Raw genomic sequence first — 22,133 nt, forward strand, 5'->3', positions numbered from 1 at the left:
GTTGTTTACAAGTTATTTGCATCTTAAAGTTTAGATATACAGATACTTTGTTTAAGAGAACTGCGTTGGAACAGAGAAAAAATAATGAATACGGAAGTGATGCTATGGGGAGAGGTCAAACTTGGGAATACCCCAAATTATTTTTCAATATTATATTATATATAATATATATATATCATATTTCAATGGGAATACCCCAAATTATTTAATGAAGAAGAATCAGAAAAGCATCCAAAAGAGGAACATACTGCAATGAACCATTCACAATATTGCTGGAGAATAAAATATTTAACAGCATATTCAACAGCTGCTGATAAAGAGTAGCCTTTACAAACTTGTCTGCTCTCTTCTTGAAACCATTTTTACATTTCATTTCTCAATGTCCCTCACAGCCAACTGTGTTTTGCATTAAAAAAAAAAAAAACAAAACACACAATCCTTTCTTCAATTTACCTTAAACTTTTGACTGCATTGAAGTTCCGGTATTCTGAAATAGTTAGTAAGATATATGGGAAATCTTAATCAAAACCACCTCAAACTGTCTTACTTGAATTATGTTAAATCCTTACTTGTAAAGGAGCTGTTCCACACCTTGACTCAAAATGGAGGAACCGTTGGTGGCAGGTTTGTTTTTTTTAATACATGTTTTAAGTTTTTTTCCTTAAAAAATGTTATGTTTTGAGGTGCGACTGGAATGAATAGCACTAAAATTTTAAGAATGATGTATATTAAGGTGAGAATCTGGCCTTTTACAAGCTCACTAAAAACATGAGTATTGTAGTCACATCATCCAAGCATTCAGAAAAACCAACCTCTGTAATTATACTCTTAAACATTAATCACAGGCTATTCACAGAGGCTATTCTAATAAAGTTTACACCTTGATGCCTGGGTATTTTTCACGTAAAGACAAAGTATTTTGAGCTATAGCACAAAACTGTGGTTTTAGGAGAGGTAACTAAATATTCCATTGTTTAATGACATTTCAAATACCGTACCTTCAAAATATTCTCTTCAATTTGCATGAATTTGGAGCAGAACAAAAGAAGAAAGTCAAATCAAGTAAACAACACTTTTACTAGTTGCTCTATTGATAAGGCAGCTGTATCCACAGTTTCTCTAATTTGTTACATTTAAAATTGTTTACGAAATATCCAAGAGCATTCATCTCAAAACAACATGTGGTTACTAATTTGCAAAAGGTAAATTACTATTGTATGATTTTTTTTTTTTTTGTAAATCTAGAATTTACTCTAATTTACCTTTTTTAGGGGAGGACTCGGATTTTGGTAAGTTTAGAGCATCTAGTTCTTTGATGTCTTTTCTTGCTACTGCGTAACTGAAAAAAGAAGAAGGTTCTGTTATTTTCATAACACAGTAAAGCAAACACAGTAAAGCAAGTGTTTGACTTCGAAAAATAGCAATTTCTAAAAATTCTTGAAATGTATTATTCGCTTTCAAGCTCCTAACAAATAAATGTGTAGGGCATTTGTCATTGTAAGCCACAATATAAGATTCAAAACCAGGATAGTTTCCAACATTCCTCTGAAATTCAGACACTAAAAGAACTCTTAAAATTAAGAAAAGTTTGTAAAGTTTCTGTATCTAAAGAAAAAAAAAATTGCACAAATTTGAAAAGTTAAAATACCCGACATAGGCTGAAAACACTTTCCAGATTTAAAATGCTCACACCATTCAACAGCTGCTACCCAAAATAGCAATTGAGTTAAAAGGAACCAAACCCTCCATTTTCAAAATGCATTTCGAGTAGCACAAAAGAACAGTGAAGCCAAACTCACATATCTGCACTGATACATGGTTGATGTTTATTTTTAAATTAAAAAAGTGCTTTTATAGCAAAATATACGGAAGCTGCTTTGTTCTAAAATTATAATAAATATTCAGTTACTGAATTACTACAATAGAAATGCTAACCAACCTGCAAGGAAAGCCTTACTAGTGAGTTATTATAATAAGATTTTTTTCTTCTTTCACTATATTCAGAAAAACTGGAGTAAAACCTCAGGAATTAGAGGCCACCATTTTCTGAAGTTAAAGCCATAATACTATGGGAAAAAAGTAAAACAGAGCAAGGCTGCATGTTTTTCCAATAACACTCTACCTTTGGTATTTAAGGAACCATACGAATCTAGAAGGCTGATGATACAAGTCTACATTAAGAGGCCAGACTGAATAAAGCCTTCAGCTACCTGAAACGTGTTTCAGTAACCAAAACCTCACATGCTAGTCAACATGAAGACTATTAAAAATCACAACTTGTTCACTTTGAAAGAGAGAAAGGGGGGTGACAGGTGGCCTTCACCAAGGATGTTAGTTACAATATGTTGAGACAGATGCATTAGAAATGCTTTAGAAAGAAGATGACAAATAAGGGGAAACAGCTTTGGAAAACAGATTTGGTATTCTTTTGAATTTGTTATTCCTTAAGTAACACGCATCTCTCTCTTTCTCTCTTTCCTCCTTCCACCCACCCTTTTTTTGGAGGGTGGGGTGGGTGGATGGAGAGGGAACGGAAAAGGTAAGATTAAAAGGACCTTTCTTTCTTTTCCCAGAACTCTTGGTCCAGATTCTATAAACATTTTAATTAAACAGTTACTTTACATTCACTACTTTAAAAAAAAAAAAAAAAGTAGATTTTTTTTAAAGTTTTTTATTTTTGCCATTTAAATAGCAATGTGTATCTGGGCACTCAAGGTAATGGGACAATCAGATATTGAAACTACTGCAACAGGGGCCTGTAAAGTTGTAATAACTAAGACTTTCAGGGTAATTGTTAGAACCAAAGCACAAATTATACAAACACATTACAGAACAGGAAATACTTAAGGTTAACATCTGGTTTTTTTGAATTTGTTAATTTTAAAGACACCAAAACTGTACCAATCTGTAATACAAACACAATGTAAAGGGTAAGATGGGGAACACAGAAGAAGAAAATAGTTGAACTATGAATGACAAGGGTTAACAAAAAAAAGTATTTCAATTCTGTTGAATTGAAATCAGTCATTAACCAGGTGTGTTTCTCAAACCACACAATATTTCTAGCCCTTAAGTGGTAAGCCATTTGCTTGCACTTTTCACTAAGAAACTGCAACAGTCTACAAGCAACAACATACAAAATTGCACCCTTTTGGAAATTTTGGAAAAAAAAAATGTTAACGTCTTCAGAAGTAATGTCTTATAAAAAAATGATAAGTCTAATAAAAGTTAGCTATTACTTACAATTTGGAATCTGCAAAGGATCGAACTAAACACTGGTCCTTTTTCACAGTGACGTCATCATTACAGCTGGGAGATACAACCTGAAGTTTCAAATAAAACACTTTTTTTAAGCAAAAAAGAAAAAAAAAAGCTTATCTTGAAAGGACTGACAGCAGGAAAATAGCTGTTTTCCTGTTTCTTCTATCATAGTTACCAGTTCTGAGAAAAGAAACGTACTACAATATGCATTACTAAAGCCAACAATAACAAATTTCAAGAAGCAGTTTATCACAAACTATTTATTTACTCTACTTGTCATGTACAAGCTAGAAAAGTTTACTATTTCATTTGTAAACTCAAAAAGTACTCTACAGGGGTGACAACACGGAATCCTGTTAATGCACTCAGCTTTTTTCTCGTGTTCGTACAAAAACCGTTTAAAGCATCTATTTAAAATGGAAAGTCACAAACCCACTTATTTTATACCAGCATCTGATCTTAAGCACTCAAACTGATAGCTAAGTAGCAATTTTTTCTTGGGTGTGAATAATGTAAACCAGTACAGATTTCATTATTTCACAGCACTATCATCTCCAGAAGTCTAAAAATGTGATAAAAATGTGTTTGCAGTATTTGTATTACCACAAACACGTTTATGTTCTGTTCTACACCATGTATGGACAAAAACCATGAAATGCAGATTGATCTACCAGAATTCAGTGGAAGCTGTGCCACCCCATTCCAATGAGGCAGAATTCATCCCCAAACCACGACAAGACATTACCGGTTCTCAGCTAGCAAAGAACACAGCAGGTACACGGCTTCTGCGTAACTTAATCCCCTGCCTGGAACCATGTAAAGTTAAAATCTGCCGTTAGTGAAGGGATATACAGCAACGAGAACACTTGTAACAATACCACATTTCACATTTTTAACTGTGGTATAGTTGGCTAAGTCAGTGTCAGCTATTCACCCTACATTACATCATTATGTTCTCTCAGGGAAGGGAAGACCACTAGCCAGTGATTAGTTCATTACCTTTTGATATTAGATTTATGTAGGGAATAAAATGTTAAACTAAGTTGGAAGATTGCTATAAAGGCAGGCCCTTTCCATCTAAGGAAATCAAGATTCAAAACAAAGGACTATAGTATATTCAGTTACATAAATGAAATCTGTAAAAATCAGTGAACGAAACCTGCTGTCTGTTTAGTATTCCAAGTACTTTTTTAATTTAAAATACGCACATCCCTGATGGATGACAGAAGATGCATATTCAGCTTGTCTAACAAATTGAATACTAAAGCTGTCTACTAAAAGTTTACTAAAGAAAGCAACTTTTGATATATATATCTATAAACTTTTTTGTGTTTACAAGCAATCTCCAAGTGTCTGTCTTTACAGTACAAGCCTAGTCACTTGAATTTATTCAAAATATATTTATTGTTAGCAATAGCAATGAACATCTGTATCCTACACTGACTGCTATTTTTATTTGACTGTCAATTTCTAGAGCTAGAGAAACTAGCGATTCACGTAAATGTAAGGATGAAAGGAACTAATACTTCAACTTAAAATGCAAGTCTAAGGAAAAAGGCAATCATTAAACACAAAAAGATAAAAATTCCACTGCACTTAAGACTCATAAACCTAGTTGCTCTTTAACTGCCTGGGAGTGCAAGTCCTAACTTACTCTATTTTTAGTAGAAAAATATCTTTGCATACCAATCATTTTATGTGCAGTTTTGAAAGACTTAAGAGCCATTAAACTGTAAGTTATACACAAATGATCATCTTTACTCTCCTACTGTTCACAGATACTGCAGAATATTCGGATTTTTAGAGAATACAAGCAGCAGAGTTTAGCCTGACTGCATTCACAACTTCGCTATGAAAGTTGTGAATTCTGCAAACTTTCCTATCCAGGAAAAGCACTATAAGAACAGTGCAACAAGTAAGATGACATTCTTGTAAAAATAAAATAAATTAAGTAGTATGACATTAGAGATGTCAACGCTTTAAATCACTTACCAATGCTGGATACCAGTCTGACTTCTCAGAATTACAAGTCACACTCACAACTTTGCCAAGCAATTCATCATTGAGACGCCTTTTATCTTCATCCTCTTCTTCACTACTTTCTTCTTCCTTTTCATCTTCGGTACTGAATTATTAAAAGACACGGTATTTTAAAGTTTTCAACTGAAGTTAACATTTGAGAGCAAATACAGCTTACAGCCAGATCTTTCTTGCTCGTCTGCAAAGCTTCACAAGCAGAATTTTAAGAGCTGAAATTGCTTGAAATATTCCTGAATATTAAGTGATCTTACTTAGAGGAATTTGGTAGAAATTCTTTCCAAGAAGTAGCATTTTGCAAGAGCAGATGTTGGAATTGGAGGCATGAATCAGGTTTGATTGTGTATAGATAAGAAACAAAGATAAATAGTCTCTACCCTCAAAATTTAAAAGCATCTTTTTTCCTACTTTGCACAGTATAAAGAAGGTTAAAAATCCTATATATCTTGACAAAAATTCCTATTATATGAAAGAAGTATAAACGTTCTGAAGGCTACTAACAGGGAAAAAAAACATCAATTCCCTATTACTGCTAAGATATGAACACATCTGAATGAACTGAATTACTTAAGTCCATAATGTGTGCAAGCAGCTTGCACGATAAAGCTTTCAGACCTTTACAGCTTCAATGGTACTACTACAGTTTTAGCAAAGGACTCTAAAGGAAAAGAAAGCAACAGAGCACTACTCACACAGGAATAGAAGATCTCCTTCCTCTATTAGATTTCTTCCCAATAACTGGGGTTCCAAAGTGCTCTGGATTGGTTAGTGGTAGCTGGTCAAGTGTCTACATGGATAAAGAGAAAACAAAATTAATTTGCAATTTCTTATTATATTAAAAAAAAAAAAAAGCTTGTACTACTTAGCTTTCAAAGTATATCCATCATTGTCTTACCTCACTTTCTGCAAAGTGCCTTTCTCCCTTCAAGCATAATGAAGTTCGTCTCAAGGTCCTTTCATCACCATCATCAAAAACTAGAATGAAGTCAAGAAAACGCAATGGCAGAAGATGATCAGATCTCCTTCCCAAGCTGACAAAACAAGTCAGCTACTATTTATGTCACGATTTAGAATATTCTCTAAAACATGATTTCAAAGACCTTCATTTTAATGTTTCTTTGGTTCACAAACAAAAGGAAGGGTGGTATTCAAGATTCAGTCTCAGAACAGATAACATTTTCACAAAGAGATTCAAGTCAGTTCAAAGTAAGGCTTTTGGAGGCAACAGTCTCAGTCTAATTTAGATGTCCTACTTATCAATACATTGCACTTCTTTGTAACATAGCTATTGGCTGCACACCAGTTACTATTACGTAACAATCTTTTTTTTTTTTTACGATTGTTGTTTTTAGCCTATCCATTTATTCCATACATTCTTCATTTTAATTCTTTCTCTTCCTACAAACGACTCCTCAAAAAGACAAATCAATGGAAAGAATTCCAAGTGTGATAGTTTTTGCTACACTGTCAGTACTGTGCTACCAACAGCCTGAGAGTACTACAAACTTGCAACTGTACATCTAACCGATTCAGAAAAAGTATAGAAAGAATAGTCAGACAAACATGAGTTTTAACAGAACAGGGTAAGTCAAAGGAAGTTCCATTAATTTACAACATGCAGCAAAAGAAGTCTAGGACACAACGAGTTTTGGCCAAGAAACATCTACTATTTAGTAGGTTTAAATAAAACATTTTCACAAAGATTTCTTTTAAGAGAAGGAAAGAAAAGATATTAATCCCCTCCCCATCCTCCCCACCCCTACCCCAAATTTTATTTTGAAGATTTTTAAATGGTTTGGTACCTACAATTTGTAGTCAGCAATAATATTCCTTTTAACTTAAGTAAGTCACAGAAAGAGTTTGTATTTTAAGATGCACATGATGTTTTGGCAGTCCTACATCCCTCGGTTCTGGTTCAGACCCCTCTGTCTGAGCCACACAAACAAGCTCTTCGCAGAGAGCAGAGACCAGGTGGCTGCAGTCTGGCATTCCAGTAAGGTAAAAGTTTATTTGTCCGGGTCAAAGTGCAGAATACAATTCTGTATTTAAACTACTTGAAACACGCTTTGTCCAGTAGTGAACCTCTTTTTTAAAAAAAAAAAAAAAAAAAAAAAAAGTTTAAAGATTGTTGTGCTTATCAATATGATAATTTTGACTTCCAGCAAAAAAAAATAAGAAATCCCATGATCTAGCAGGAACATGGAATACATGGGTATTGTTAGCAGGAACGGTTTGGTTACAGCAAGAAAAACACTTAATTTATTTGTCAAAAAAAAAAAAAAAAGAATAGAATAGCCACATTCTCAAAATCTGAGATTAAATCCTTAGACTGGAATAATACTACAATAATAGCTATATAAAAAGGTATGAGCACAGATTCAGTTCCACTTACAGGGACCTTAAAGCTAAGATAAGCTTTAAGGTTCCTAGATCTTCAGAGTAGAGATACTGCTGTGACATGTTCCACTACCAAATAATCTTAATGGCTTAAACCATAATATAGCAAACATGAAACAAGTAACTTTTTCCCCTCCAAAACCATAATATTTTAAAACCAGCAGATAGCTATAAGCCTAATTAGCCATACTAGTCAATAATCTTTTCGAAAACTTTAAAACAGAGATACCACAAAGACCTGTCAACCCCAGTGTCAATACACTACTCTCAAAATCCTCTAGTTCGGTTTACAGCTTCAGGAAACCACCGCTGATACACTTTGCACTAAAAGGGAAAACAAAATATGAGGCCTTCCTCTCAGCACTGTACATTAACACGTGTATATGTGTGTATATATATATATATGCCACTATATACACAATATATGTATATATGTGTGTATATATATATATATATATATATGTGCCACTCCTTTGAAGTTTGAGTTTCATTACCCAATCCAAATGTATCACTCATGATCTCTCTACGTATACTTTGATATCAATATTTCATCAGGATATTTTAAGTTTTAGGGTGTTCAAAAAAAACAGCAAACAAAACAAAAATATTTTATGGACCCTGCAGTGCTTGTCATTTCTCATTGGTCTAAAGAGGTTTAAAAGCAGATTATCATCATTATCCTTTACCAAACACGTTCAGAACTCATTTTTCACAAATTTTAGGGGACAGAAGTCTGGGGATTAGAAACAGGTAACTTTATTGGAAACCGCAAACAGAATCTGATACATGACAGCGAAGAAAAAAAATCAGCATAGTTTCTCCCCACTTTCAGAAGCTCTATTTAATTAAAACTAGTATAGTATACGAAGAAATCAAGCAAACCATTCATAAACTGAAACAATTTTCAAAATGAGGACAAGGCATGAGAGGGCCCTAACATTTTTCATGTTTCAAAGCCACACTTATTTAATTGCTTCAAGGGCAAAATGAAACTTCCTTTGACCATACAAGATTTTTTTAGATACCTAAGAAATTCTCTGCTCATTCTACAGCAATTTATGTTGTGGACACATGCAACAGCACATGCAACTGACCACATGGTTGGACAACTCAGAGCAAGGCAATATCCTTGCAGAACAACAATGTACATTATAGAAAATCAGAAAGAGCAAGAATTCCTTAACCAAATCAGCCGTCATGTTTTATGAAGTGTCAACAGAGGAAGGAAAGAACCATTTTTCCATACAAAAATATAATTTGAGTTTCTAAAGTGAAGCAAAACGAGTCTCACAAATTAACTGCAATAAATGAAATATTTTGTAATTGTAGCTACTTTAAACTTCCCTCCCTTCTAGTGAAAGTATTTAAGTCTTACTTAAAAGGTAACCAGAACCACGCATCGATATTGTTAGCACCTTTAATATATATACCTTTCCAAAACTAAGTAAAGGCCTTGTGGTTTCCACCTCACTTGCTATTTATGAAAACTCTACTTTACAAGAAGTACCGCTCATATTACTGCCACCTTTTGCACGACATTTTAAAGCAAGTCCGAGGTGCTTGTCTTTTCAACGTATGGGATGGTATATTAGGGATTTCATGAATAGGAGCAGTAGGTAAGACAGCAGAGTGGTTTTGGCTATTCAGTACGTTGACAGTCTGACAGCAGTCGTGGCAGAACTTAATGCGCTCAGGATATGCTATAAGCTCCAAATTCCTTCCACTGTTAAACCACACCCAGAAGTAAAAGTGCTTAACTCTAGTTAAAATGCTTATTATTAACAAAGAGACAAATTAAAAAAAATGATAAATTAATGTTGAATGACCTGTATTAATTGTACAATTATATATATTGTACAATATATATACAATATAGTTTCTTATACAATATGTATATATTGTATAATAATAAAATTAATTGTATTAATATTAATGCTTTATCATTTCCCAAAGAAGTTGTTGTTATAACTCCAAATTCTCTGCCAGCAGGAATTCTACAGGTTGTTCTCCATGAGAAAGACTTTACTGAACAGAATCAGTTGTGTAAAGGAGGGATGGAAACGGGGATGGAAGACAGGGAGCTCTCTCTCCATACACATGTAATTTAGTCATCAGAGGACGTATTTACAGGGCCACAATATTTATCTTAGAAGAGGAACTTACAATCCTGTCCTTCCAAAGACGCAAGTAAGAAAAAGCAGAAGCCCTTTACGTACCACTGTTGCCTAACCACGAAGCGGGCACGTACTTGTGGCGATGGGGTGTAGCAGCATGTACGTCTGGAGAGAGAACGACACACGAGCAGGAACCTAAACCTACTACTGAAGAGTCAATCTAACAAAGTAGGGATGACAAGAGGAAAAGCTGGACAAGAGGCCTTTCTTCCAATACGTGTTATTTAATGAGGAACACCGACAGAAGGAAGAAAAGAAAAAAAAAGATGACTAAGCAGCTCAGCCTGGAGGAACTGTCCCTGTTATAATGTTTGTTCTAATTCCATTCCCAAGATGCCCTATGTGGAACTCAATATGCTCCACACAGAGCATATTTAAACAGTGGAAACAAAATGGAAAAATACAAACTTTCACTGCATCCCTTGTCAATAATAATAGTAAATTAACAGAAATCATCTTTTTTTCCTGCTTGTGGAAGCCTAGGCAAGCCAAAGCTATGACAGAAAAACACAACTCTCCACTGGGAATCAATGCAATGCTTCCAAAATGCTAGTAATTTGTGAGCTATCCGAGATGCTATCCATGAACGCATCCGCAACCCCGTGAAAGCTTTGTAGCTTTTTGGTTTTCAACTGCGCAAAAAATATAGGGAGTACCAGGATGAGTACTTCTCAGTTGATTAAAAACTGAGTACCTCCAAAATGCATTAAACAGTGTAACTTTCCACACGCTACGGATGAGCAGTGTAGAAGGCCTGTATGTGCCTACATATGCCATTAACAAAAATAATATTAATCTTCTTCTCACCAAGATGCTGTCTCAACATCTGTTCTCCTTTACTTAGAGAGAGAGAAAAAGCAGAACAAAGCAGGAGACTAGTGATAACATCCTCATAAGAGTTACAATATTACTCGTACATAGAGCCATCAGTCTTACCAGAACAAGGCAGTCTTGTAATAGACGAGAGAATATGGAAAACAACCCTCAAGGCTGCATCTGCTTGCTGACTTCAAATCCAACAAGTTCTGGTACTGCTGTTGCCCAAAGGAGGAGAGGTTCTATACAGCATAGCAAGTACTTTCATCTCATTCCCCCCTCCCACTGAAAAACCTTTAAGTATACCAAGACAACAAAGGAGCACACCAACAAGTAGGAATTGTTCTTGTGCCACTGCGCACACTTACTTATTTTCACTTGCTGCCTGACAAAATAATAGTTTGTGAGCTACCAGAGATGCTATCCAAGAATGCATCCACAAACCTGTGAAAGCTCCGTAGTTTTTGTTTTTCAACCGTGGAAACAATATAGGAAGTACCAGGGTTCAGGCAATACTTGTTGAATGACCTTGGAGCCAAGGATTGCACTAATCAATGATTCATCTTTGTAACAAGACGCTGCAGAGTATTGTGCTACCGTAGAGATTACAGAATTCAGTGTTCTGTTTGTGTTTTTTTTTTAAAGAAAACTATTTTAAATGAGCTTCAGTTCCTTTGCAGAAACGTATAGAAATACAGCTGAAGGCACAGAAGAATGAACTTGGAGAGTACTCATATAAAACTATCACCTCACAAAAACCTACTGCCTGAAACTGTTTCTTCTTTCCTGAGATGTTACAGTAATCTTACTATTGTAACACAGAAAGAGATTTAAAAAAAAAAAATCTACCTCCTGAACATGTCCCAGTACAAAACATGGTGCTGCTATTCTCCTTTCGGCTTCTTCAGAAAGCAACGAATGCAGTTTTATATGTGCCACGGATACACTAAATTCATGATACGCCCCACAGAAGGATTCCAGGTAAATATGGGATTTCTTCAAAATCCACCCAAGCAACATTTTGGAGACAGAAAGAGCAAACTCACGGTGGGTGAGAGAAGTCCGGAGCACTAGCTAGGTGGGGACAACCGGACAGTTTCCCTGCCACACTTGTCATTTAGGATTCCGGGATGACACACACACAGCCAGAGGATGAAGTGATGCTTCTGGGATGTAGTACTCAACAGGATGCAGGGAAGACGGACTGGTCGAACCAGCCGCACAAACATGACCTGTGCTGTGCACATAACTACGAGAAGCGTGCTGTTGATGTTACAAAAAGGCAAACTAGCAGGACTCTGGCATGGATAAAATCAAGTGTCTGTCATGGCTCTGATAGCTTTTATCACCCTTCATAGAGGAATAGGGCAAGTTAGGAGCTTCAAGTTGTAGTGGAGACAGGACCAAGTGAATTTTTCCTCTAAGCAGAAGTATCCCCACTCAACAACAGGTGAGGAAAATACTACAGATAGACAGCTCCTGTTTCTCCTGCTACTGCAAGTCCTAGGACATCACAGCTCATTTTATGAAAAATGTTTTCAGAACTGTCAACTGGAATTTTTAAAACCCACAGAACATATTTAGCACCTGACATCTCTGTCACCTGCCCTCCTAAGCGTGATACCCCTGGGTGACACAACCTGTGGCTCACGCTGTACTTCATTTCCACAGCAACTCGTGCCACCCCAAACCCCACTTGCACAAGGACGAGCATCAGGTGCCAAACTCCTCCCAGCACACTCACTCCCTCAGCCGACAGCATTCCCTGCGAACCCTGCAGCGACCACACGCCACGAGGAAGCCGCCGCCACCACCAGCACACGAGCCTGGAGAGCGGCGCCAGCAGGAGCCGGGGGCTCACGGAGGTCTCAGAAGCGGTGCCCAGCCTAAAGCTGGGCCATGTCGATGTACAACACGGCACCAGAGCCAGAGGAAAACCCTTTTGGCTTTGCATACTCATGTGGTATTGAAAAGAATGAGAGAAATAATTTACTATTTATAATAAAATATTCTGCCTGAAAACCATAGTTCTCAAAGAAATAAGACATCATGTTCTCTTGCACTCTGACTAGTATATAAGCCCTACTACGGACAGCAAGGTCTGCTAGAAACTGCAAAAGCCCCTCAATATTTTTAATTTCCTATTTCCTTTTCATTTCAGAGGAAAAATAACTGAGATTTAACTACCGTTTAACTAACGTTTTCTCTTTCTTCAGAATAACTTTTCCATGACTATCTCTCAAAAGACAAGGCACAAGGCTTGTTGTATACAACGGATTTGGTCTGTTTTTACTTCCATTTAAAGTTGTAGGTATGGTTAAATTACACATCCTCAACAAGAGATCTAAGCACACGCACGTTATTGGCCTTAGCCTTGTCAAAAGAAAGATGATACTTGTTTTGATGAGACAAGAAAAAAGGGTTGATTTAACAGCAGCTCTTCAGATGCTTCCTGAAAATACTGTTTTGCACTTTTATATAAAAACCGCATTGCTTTCACCTCTGAAAGGTTTTATAAAAGTACTTCCTTAACAAACTTACACACGGGGGTTTCTGTTTTCTGAACTTATGGTAACAATTCTAAGATTCCAGAGAAGGTTAAGGAAGGAAAATATAACCATGCACTCTGTTAGGTGTGGCCCATTTTCTTTCTTTTTTATTTTAAAGTTATTTCAGACATTACTGCAGTATTTACCCGCAGCATTTTACAGATTAACAGAGAATCGGGTAGATGGTACACTAAGCGAGCAGCAATTCAAACATGGCTCCACTGAAAACAGATCTGATGGACTGTTCTAATGCTGTATAATTATCACCTAGTAAAATATTCAGCACTTCAAAAGCATCAAGGCAGCACTTCAAAAATTTTAAGTAAGTTCATTTAAAATAATTAAGTTTTAAAAGATTAAAACATCCAACTGAGCCATTTGTTACTCAGAGAACTTAAACTGCTATTACTGTCATCCCTCTTTAGATTCTGTTGAGCAGACGAGAGGGCAGAGACGCGTGATGGAGTTTTCCAGACGTTAAACTTTCACTCCAAACAGATTTTGTTTCTTTACCTGCTTATACTTCTGTACCTACTTAAGCTCTTAGAGAGCTGGATTTTGAAGGTATTTCCACATCACATTTGAAAATTTCAATATGACTAAACAGCTACAGAAACACCATTACTATGTAATAATAGGTGAAATAATTCCACGGCAGCTAGCAAAGAAAGAAAACCTTGATTTATTTTGGGCAGAACACCAGTAATAGACAGGAGATGTACTGTTAAAATAGACTTATCGACATTGTGTCTCTCTTGTTATGTTGGTGACAAAGTAGCCAACCACAGCAAATTATTTATTTATTTATTAACGAGTATTTATTACTGATTTCTCTATCCTCATCAGACTACTTTTAAATCACTGAGAACGAGATGCTACATAAAACAGAAAATAAATAGCACAGGAAAAGCACTACTTAAAAGCAAGCTTTCCCTTGTGCTTTCCAACTCAAGCCTGACCGCATTCAAGAAAACATTCTCCAACTGGAAAAGCTGTTTAATCCACTTCCTTTCAGCTTTTAGCTTTGACTGAATCCATCAATAAGACTGCCAAGCAGTATGGCCACCATCTATTAAAAAGGAACCAATTCAACTCTGTTTACTTGACAGCAACATAAACATACACTCAATATCTATCCAAAGCTTTCTACAAGGATACAATGGGAGAAACGGGCTAAAAACAAGGCTTATTTTTCACACCTCAGTGTTTCTGTACTCAAGCTAGAGCATTTCCCCAACTTTAAAAGTTAAAGTAACCACGTTATTAAGATACTCAGATATTAAGATACAGGTATTTCATAATCTGCTTAATCTGGACAATATTACCTCTGCTTACAATACCTATAAACCTGCCACCACATACTGCTCATAAAAATGTTCTTAACATCTAAATACAATTCCAGTGCGCTACAATTGTATTTTTGTAGTCAAAGGTATATAGACTTTTATGGGCCATACTACAGTACTGCATGTTAACTTACCATAGAATTACTTAAATCCCCTTCCACTCCCAACAGTTACAAATTTTGACAAAGTCCTAGCAGTCTTAATACATTTGCATAGGGAAAACATATGACCTTATTTTCTCTATTCTAGCTGTCAAAAGATATTTCTTCAGGGAAAAAAAAGGGATAATAAATCAAGCCGTTCTTTCGAGTTTCTGAGAAACAGCAGTTAATAAATGTATAAGGTAAAAATCACGACATGCATGATTTATCTGTTATTGTAGAGTGTTGAAAAAGTTGTTAAATCTAAACAACAATCCACTAAAACAAGGCAAAGTATGTATTCACACTTCAAATTATCCACTCATCAAGTAAAGATTTTTGACAGAAGTGTTCTGCTCAAAAGAAGAAAGAAAACAGACAAAAACCCACCCCCCCAAAACATGGGATTTGAAGTTCACCTGTCAAATGTAAAAAGGCATAGAAATTTAATTATTTGTATCAATAATTTTTAATCACTGAAGTGGGAATGTGGAGGGTTGGTCTACTGATTTAAATTTTCCAGTTCAAATTCAGATTTAGCAAAAAAAATGCTATTTAAAACTAAAATAAGGAGAAGTTTCAAAATGGAAATGCTAATTCATTAACCACAAAATTATTAGTGCAAGAAACGTGTTTCTTATCTCTTCTGGATCTGAACGGTGAAAGTCTAAGTCTCATATAGAAAAGGTCCAATGTTCTTCACCAAGTATGTTACATTATAGTGCAAAGCCAAGCAGGTTTAAAATCTGCACTCCAAAATAAGCCTGCCTTTTCCCCCTGACCTGACACACACTACAATTTTAAAGCTAAATCTAGAATTTTATAGTAGTGGTGTATCCTTGAAGGAAAATTACAGAATCACAGCATGGTTGAGGTTGGCGGGCCTGGAGGTCTTCTGGTCCCACCCTGTGCTCAAACAGGGCCACCCAGAGAATGGGTGCGCAGGACCCCACATCCAGGAGGCTTTTGAAGATCTCCAAAGAGGAGACTCCAAAACCTCTCTGAGCAACCTGTGCCAGTGCCCTTTCACCTGCACAGTAAAGAAGTGCTTCCTGATATTTGAGATAATGATATATGATGATATGAATATGCAAAGAGCAGTGGGGCTTTGTCAACTGGTAAGTGAACTGGCTTACATTTAAAGTGTGCAATAATAATAATCACGTAGTGATAAATCCTTCCGAATTACTTCTATTGAGATTGTGAGTCTTATCCTGATCCCATCAAAGACTACACAGTCTCGCCTACCGCAATGGAAAGGTTGGATTACTGAAAATACCTTCCTTCTAACTTTAGGAAAAGAAAAAAGGGCTACTGAATCAAAATAATCGACACGTCATGCTATATGGGATGCCTCAGCAGGGTACTGAAGCATATGCAGTAAAACCTGAATACATTCTATATATAACACTACTAGTAAGAAGAAACAAATACCAATTTAAATTTACAAGTACCTATCTCAAAAGCAGTGGACTAAATTATCATGTACAGCTTTTCCTCTCAGCCAGGTACTTGCAAAACTATTTGATTCAATTACTGTGGTTTTAAATATTTGCTTATCTAGTATTATTACTTGAGTGTTGCTGGCTGTTGTCATTCTACTGTTAAAAGTTATTGCAGAAAAATCTAGATATCATAATGAGCGATACTAATTATGGAAAATAATGAAGTTTCTCTTGCAATAAATCCATATTCAACTTTGAAATTTCACTGACAGTGCATTCTGAGGTTTGTTTCAGTAACTGAGAAATGCATGAGCATTCAGCACAAGAGGCAAAGTTGTTTTCTATTTTACTTTAGATATACTCATTACTTGCTAATGATTTAAACCAATGGTTAATTTCAAGTCACAAAAGAACATCCTCTTTTCTTTGAAAGGCAATTCCTTAAAAAAAATACTTTCTGCTGTCGTTTCATACAAAACATGACTCTCAACTCTACACAAAATGGAGAAATAACTTCAGAAGACATAGAAGCTATTGGTAGGAGTAATGTTTTTCATGTTTATAAGATTGCATCTAGTGAAAGAATGCTTGCATGTCAGTCACTCATTACATGTCACGAGTTTTCAGCTAGAACTGGAATTTTGAAGTTTATGTCTTAAAATTGGCAAAAACTCTCTCAATTCCAATGAGTGAAACCAGCTTCAGTATACAGACATTGTGCCAAATAACACTTGACTGCTGAGCTCTGCAATTATCTCTGCAACAGCCTCCCTCAACGTCAAATAATTACTATCCTATTTTAAAAGGAAAAGGACAACAAGACCTGGAAGACAAAGTCCCCTCCAAAATCTCAGCTTTTACGACACAGGATATAATTACTTACATTATTATCTATAATTAGAAATACATTGTTCAAAGATTAGAGGCCATAAATTAAAACATGTGGCTACTCACCTACAGTATACCAACTAGCGTCTGTCAACTTGCTGATAACAGCTTCTTGAAAGGATCCGTCAGGCATTTTTGTTTCAACCATTGCACCGACCTGTGAAAGGGAGCATCTCAAGGTTACATATAATCTCTAACTCAAATAATGGAGGTAAAACTCATGTAAGCATTAATTCTTCCACTAAGCTGGTTTGTTTGTTTAAGATGCATTTTAGCTATATGTTACTCTGTGAAATGTAGTTACATGGCTGGTACGAACAAAGGTTCCTAGGCGTGAAAGCTGAACTCTAAGTAGACAGTAAAGCAGTAAAAAACTTGGAACATCTAATTTCAGCATGACTTACAAGAAATAATAGAAAGCTAATTGGAAATAAATATTCAACTATTCAATCAAAGTAACTGGTACTTTATTATTGATGTGCATACAATCTCTACTAGTTTTTATATTTTAAAACACTTATACCATTCTCTCTAAATTCAAACATGTTTATTCACTGTTGTACCGTCAACTAGATCAGAATCTAAGTATCAGCCTACAACATGTACTGGTGTTCTTGCATTAGCTACAAAGAAAAATACAAAAAAAGGTGATCTATGAAGAGCTCTATAATACAGCTGTTCTGGCAGACAACTATTAGGTATCATAAAAACACACACCAACACGCATTTTTATATAAAATATATTAACTACTTTAAAAACACATTTAGAACAATCATATTTGCTATTATCTAACAGGCTTCTATTTAGCTTCATGGAATCAAGATCTCCATTACTTATGAGAAGTTTAGAAAAATCAGTGTGCGCGATATTGTTTGCATACAAAATATTCTACAGAGAAGCATAAACAGCCTCCAAACATTACAAGAGTTGATGCTAACTATTCAGAATCAATCTGATTGAAAGCGATGGGCCACCTCCTGTTGATTTCAATTCTGTAGATCAGGTACCCAGATAAACACCATCAAAACTTTCTATTTTACGAATCAACGATGTGATTAAGAAAAAAAAGGCATGCAGTATACATACTCTTAGAGGTCCTTTCACTTGATCATCTTGCACTAACTGAGTTGAGTTATCCCCCTTCAGAACCACCTGGAAGATATTCATAAACTTTTCAATACGTATCTTATTTTTAATGGTAGATAAAAAGCATATGAAAGTGTAATTATAATTTGGAAAATAAGATCTTTATCAATCAAATGTACTCAAACATTATTGAACGCAAAACCTTTGGCATGGATGGTTTTACTCACAGGAAGCCCCAAGTACCACACTTAACACTCAACCTGAAATATCATAATTAAAAAAAAGGGCAAATCAAACACCAGGTATATCAACTTTTTGATGGGAGTTTGAATATCAATGCAATCCAGGGTATACCTGGAACCGGGTCTGCAGACCAGAAGATTAATGGGCTTTTTCTCTCTCTCTCTAACCGTAGCACTTCATTAACAACACATCATTTGAGTACTAAACTGCAACCAAAATACAAAGCTCTCTATATTAAAACATATCAAAAAAAATCTTTGAACTGACCACAATACCACCATTTCTGCTATCTCAAACACGAGAAAGTTTCTATGGTAAAGATGTGAACCAGTAAAAGTGTAATTAAAATAAGGACCAGCTACACTGTAAGTAAGCCATGTTTTTCCATTTAAAATCCTGTGTTTGAGAGAGTAATACTGATGACACAGAATCAACATAAGCCTATGCAATTTGAATCCCTAAGTTTGCAAAGACTCGGATTTAGAAAACATTAAAAACAAATATTTAATGTTAATGGTTATTAACTGTTTCTCTGCCATTTTCTATAGCAAAAAGAGCTACTTAAGTGTCGAACATGTTTTAATCAAAAATTCCTACTTCTTTCCAGGATCCAAAAATTCAAGGAACTTCCTTTCTACCTATAAAGATTCCCAGTGATCCAGCTCCCTCTTTATATCATTCAACCACAGCCTACATGGCAGCTGCATGCCAACATGCAGTTTGCAGTACTATGAGTTCCAAACAATAACACAGTTCATGCAGTTTTTAGTTGCATTTTTTTTTTATCAGCATTGAGATAAATACAGGTAGTTCTGCTACTCAGGAAGAGACTGCTGGACTCTTTGCACTTGGGAAGTACGCCGGGGTGTGCCCGCACGCTCTTAATTACAATATCAGGCTTAGCTTGCTAAAACTTCAATTGTTATTTTACAATTGAGATACAGTGACAAGAATTTCCACCAAGTCAGAGCAGCCTCCTATACTTATAAGTCTTTCCGTGGAGCAATAAAGCATATTAAATGCTTTAAAAGCTATAGAGTAAAAGAAACTCACACCCACGAACAGTCTAAATGCTCAGACCAAAGAAATAGATACAAAAATCAAGGATATCACACGAGGAAAGGGAGCACGTTGCTTCCTACAGAGCACCTCATTAACACAGATTTCAAAGAACATTGCAATTTTCTAGAAGTACTCATTAAGAACGGGGGAAAAACTGAAATATCTGAATAGTTTTTTTTTTCTTTTTAAATCATGAAAAAACTCTGATAAAGTGATATGATCTATATATGTAACTGAAGAGACTGATAGCTTGTTCTACTTGATCTAAGCATTAAAGCACGTGAAAACTTAGATGCATTCTAAAAAGAAGCTTTCATCTCTATGTGGTAAGTTTTATTGGGTCACTAGTGCCTTATTTACATATCCTGGACAGTAGACTAGAAAGTACGAAGTGGGAAGAATTTGAGAGAACAAAGTACAAGAACGACTTCTATATTTACTTTGCATCCTTAACTTCTATTTAACTAGGTTTTATTTTTGTTTTCCCACATTAACATTAACAACAGTACTACAACATCAAAATAATGACTTTCTGTTTTGGTTGTTTTGGCATAAGACCTGTAAATGTAAATGAGTATTCAGTGCCAGTTCTACACTAGCATAGGAAGTCAGCTACAGCTAAAGAACACTACTTTAGAAGTGGCAGCAAGATGCTCAAAACTAACAAGTATCATCCTAAACATTTCTAAAACCTGACCGAAAACGCTATTGCCATCTTTTTCATTCTAACCTTGATTTATTTTGGCATTGTCTCTTAAGTAAAATTGACAACGTCAGCTGGAAGGAAATGTAATTTTTGCTTCTGAAGAATCTGCTCTTATCTCTCATTACTCATGTAAAGCCATAAGCCTCTATTCGTAACATCAAAACTGATTGCTGTGAAACTGATGCATTCAAAACAGAAGACAACCGTGATCAGGAAGTAAGTAGCACAAATAAGTAATTTTTAAGCCCATTCCTGCTGAAACAGGAGTGAGCTCAAAAATCTGGAAAACAAACCAAAAAAAATATGAAAAAAAACACATGAAAATCATAACTGCACCAGCATTCAAGTGTTCTTAAAATTCATTTACTAAATTGATAAACATTTCCTAATATTCAGGATTTTTATTTTTTCTAATAACCCTTTCAACACAGTGTTTTAATACCACTACCAACAACCACAGCATACTACCTTGACTTTCACAAGCCTTTTCACTGTCTTAATCTTTGCCTCACAGAAGGCACCACGGTACTTGGCACTGACATCAGTTCCCACTGTCAGGTAGGCAGGTTCATCCGCTGCCTATTAAGAAACAAAAAATAGGAAGAAAGTTTAGTTCTTATTTATTTTTACAGCTACAGCACCATATATTTAATTTTCCATCTAAACTTTGAGACTTATTGATCTTTAAGTGATAAACAATGTCTGCAATCAGACTGCTCTTCCCATAATAATTAAAAAACAACAAAAACAACAAACAAACAAGTTACAGGAAGTTTTGTTTCACATAGTGTCGCTGACCCCCGATTCTGTCAGCCTAATTACTCTCCCAGAAATATCTTTGAGACTTTTAAATTGATCTTTCAAACATCTTCTTATAAAAAGGGTAATAATGTGCAAGAATGACAATTAATTCAAGTTACTCTCGTACAACATACAAAAGGAAAATACTTCAGCTGCAGAACTGCAGTACAAAAGATAGCTGCACTTTTCTCAGTTATAAGCAATTCAATGACACAGATTATTTAAAGCATTTGAGACTGTTATCATCCCAATACCTACAATTAAGTCTGTACCATTCTATATATAGGACTTTTTTTTTTCTCCTGCGGACTGAAAGGAGGCCTCTAGAGAAATTTGCTCTGCTCTTTCAAACAGTTGTTAACTGTTATTTTTTTTCTTGGAACGCCTTTATGAAAGTTCAGCCGCTTCTGCATTCTGAGAGAAAGAAATATTTGTCATCATGTTTTTTTTCCTTAATCTGGATCTTATTACTTAACGTTTCACTTTATCGTGCTTGTAGCAACAGATAAACAAGGACAAAACCCCCGTGCTGAAAACGTCCATCAGGACAGAAAATCAGCGTGGAATATTAAGACGCCGCTTTGTTGTTGTTTTTTAATTGCTATTATTTCTTCGACTGCGAAGGCAAGAAAAGTTTTTCTCTCTTTTGTGAGTTATCCTGCAGTAGTTAAGGCTACGTACGGAGAAAAAACAACACCGGCAACAGCAAAGAGAGGACAAAAGCTGTGGTTTTGCAAACTTGCAACAGCGGCTGCTGGTACAGGAAGCATTTCGGGGCAGGAGCATGAAGGACAACAACTCGCAGGCACCGTGCGGACCTTCAGGTTGGAGCTCCCTCCGCTCTCCCCCCTCAGCTTGGCGGCGAGAGGAGGCAGAAGCGAAGCGAAAACCTCCGGGGGAAGAAGAAGGAGGAGAAGGAGGAGGAGAAGAGGCGAGCCGGGGCCGGCCCGGGAGGCAGCCTACCTTCATCTTCGGCCGTTACGTGAGGGCTTCCAGCTCCGGGACTCCTCTCGGCCGCGGCCAGGCAGGAGGAGAAGGGCTGCAACACAACGAGAGCGGCTGAGGCGCGGGGGGCTGCCCGTGAGGGGGCGGTGGATGGGGGGGGGGGGGGGGGGGGGGGCGCGCTCCGGGCCGTCCCGGGGCCGCTCGGTGTGTCACGGCGCCATTGCTCCCGCTCCCGG

General features: G+C 36.3%; 1 protein-coding gene across 2 annotated transcripts in view; it reads right to left on the bottom strand.

The window, feature by feature from the left end:
* Nucleotides 1–22,133, bottom strand: part of ARID4A (AT-rich interaction domain 4A) — a 48,547-nt gene that overhangs the window by 25,985 nt on the left and 429 nt on the right. For both annotated transcript variants that reach the window (XM_066998504.1, XM_066998503.1), the window contains exons 2-10: nucleotides 21,916–21,991; nucleotides 20,620–20,730; nucleotides 18,141–18,206; nucleotides 17,120–17,210; nucleotides 6,194–6,273; nucleotides 5,991–6,085; nucleotides 5,254–5,386; nucleotides 3,244–3,323; nucleotides 1,263–1,339 (exon numbers count right to left, since the gene is read on the bottom strand). In XM_066998504.1, the coding sequence (XP_066854605.1) occupies nucleotides 1,263–1,339; nucleotides 3,244–3,323; nucleotides 5,254–5,386; nucleotides 5,991–6,085; nucleotides 6,194–6,273; nucleotides 17,120–17,210; nucleotides 18,141–18,206; nucleotides 20,620–20,730; nucleotides 21,916–21,921 (739 nt within the window). In that variant the 5' untranslated portion in view covers nucleotides 21,922–21,991. The remainder of the gene's footprint in view (nucleotides 1–1,262; nucleotides 1,340–3,243; nucleotides 3,324–5,253; nucleotides 5,387–5,990; nucleotides 6,086–6,193; nucleotides 6,274–17,119; nucleotides 17,211–18,140; nucleotides 18,207–20,619; nucleotides 20,731–21,915; nucleotides 21,992–22,133) is intronic.

Source organism: Anser cygnoides, chromosome 5, assembly GCF_040182565.1.
Source record: "Anser cygnoides isolate HZ-2024a breed goose chromosome 5, Taihu_goose_T2T_genome, whole genome shotgun sequence".
Taxonomy (NCBI): Eukaryota; Metazoa; Chordata; class Aves; order Anseriformes; family Anatidae; genus Anser; species Anser cygnoides.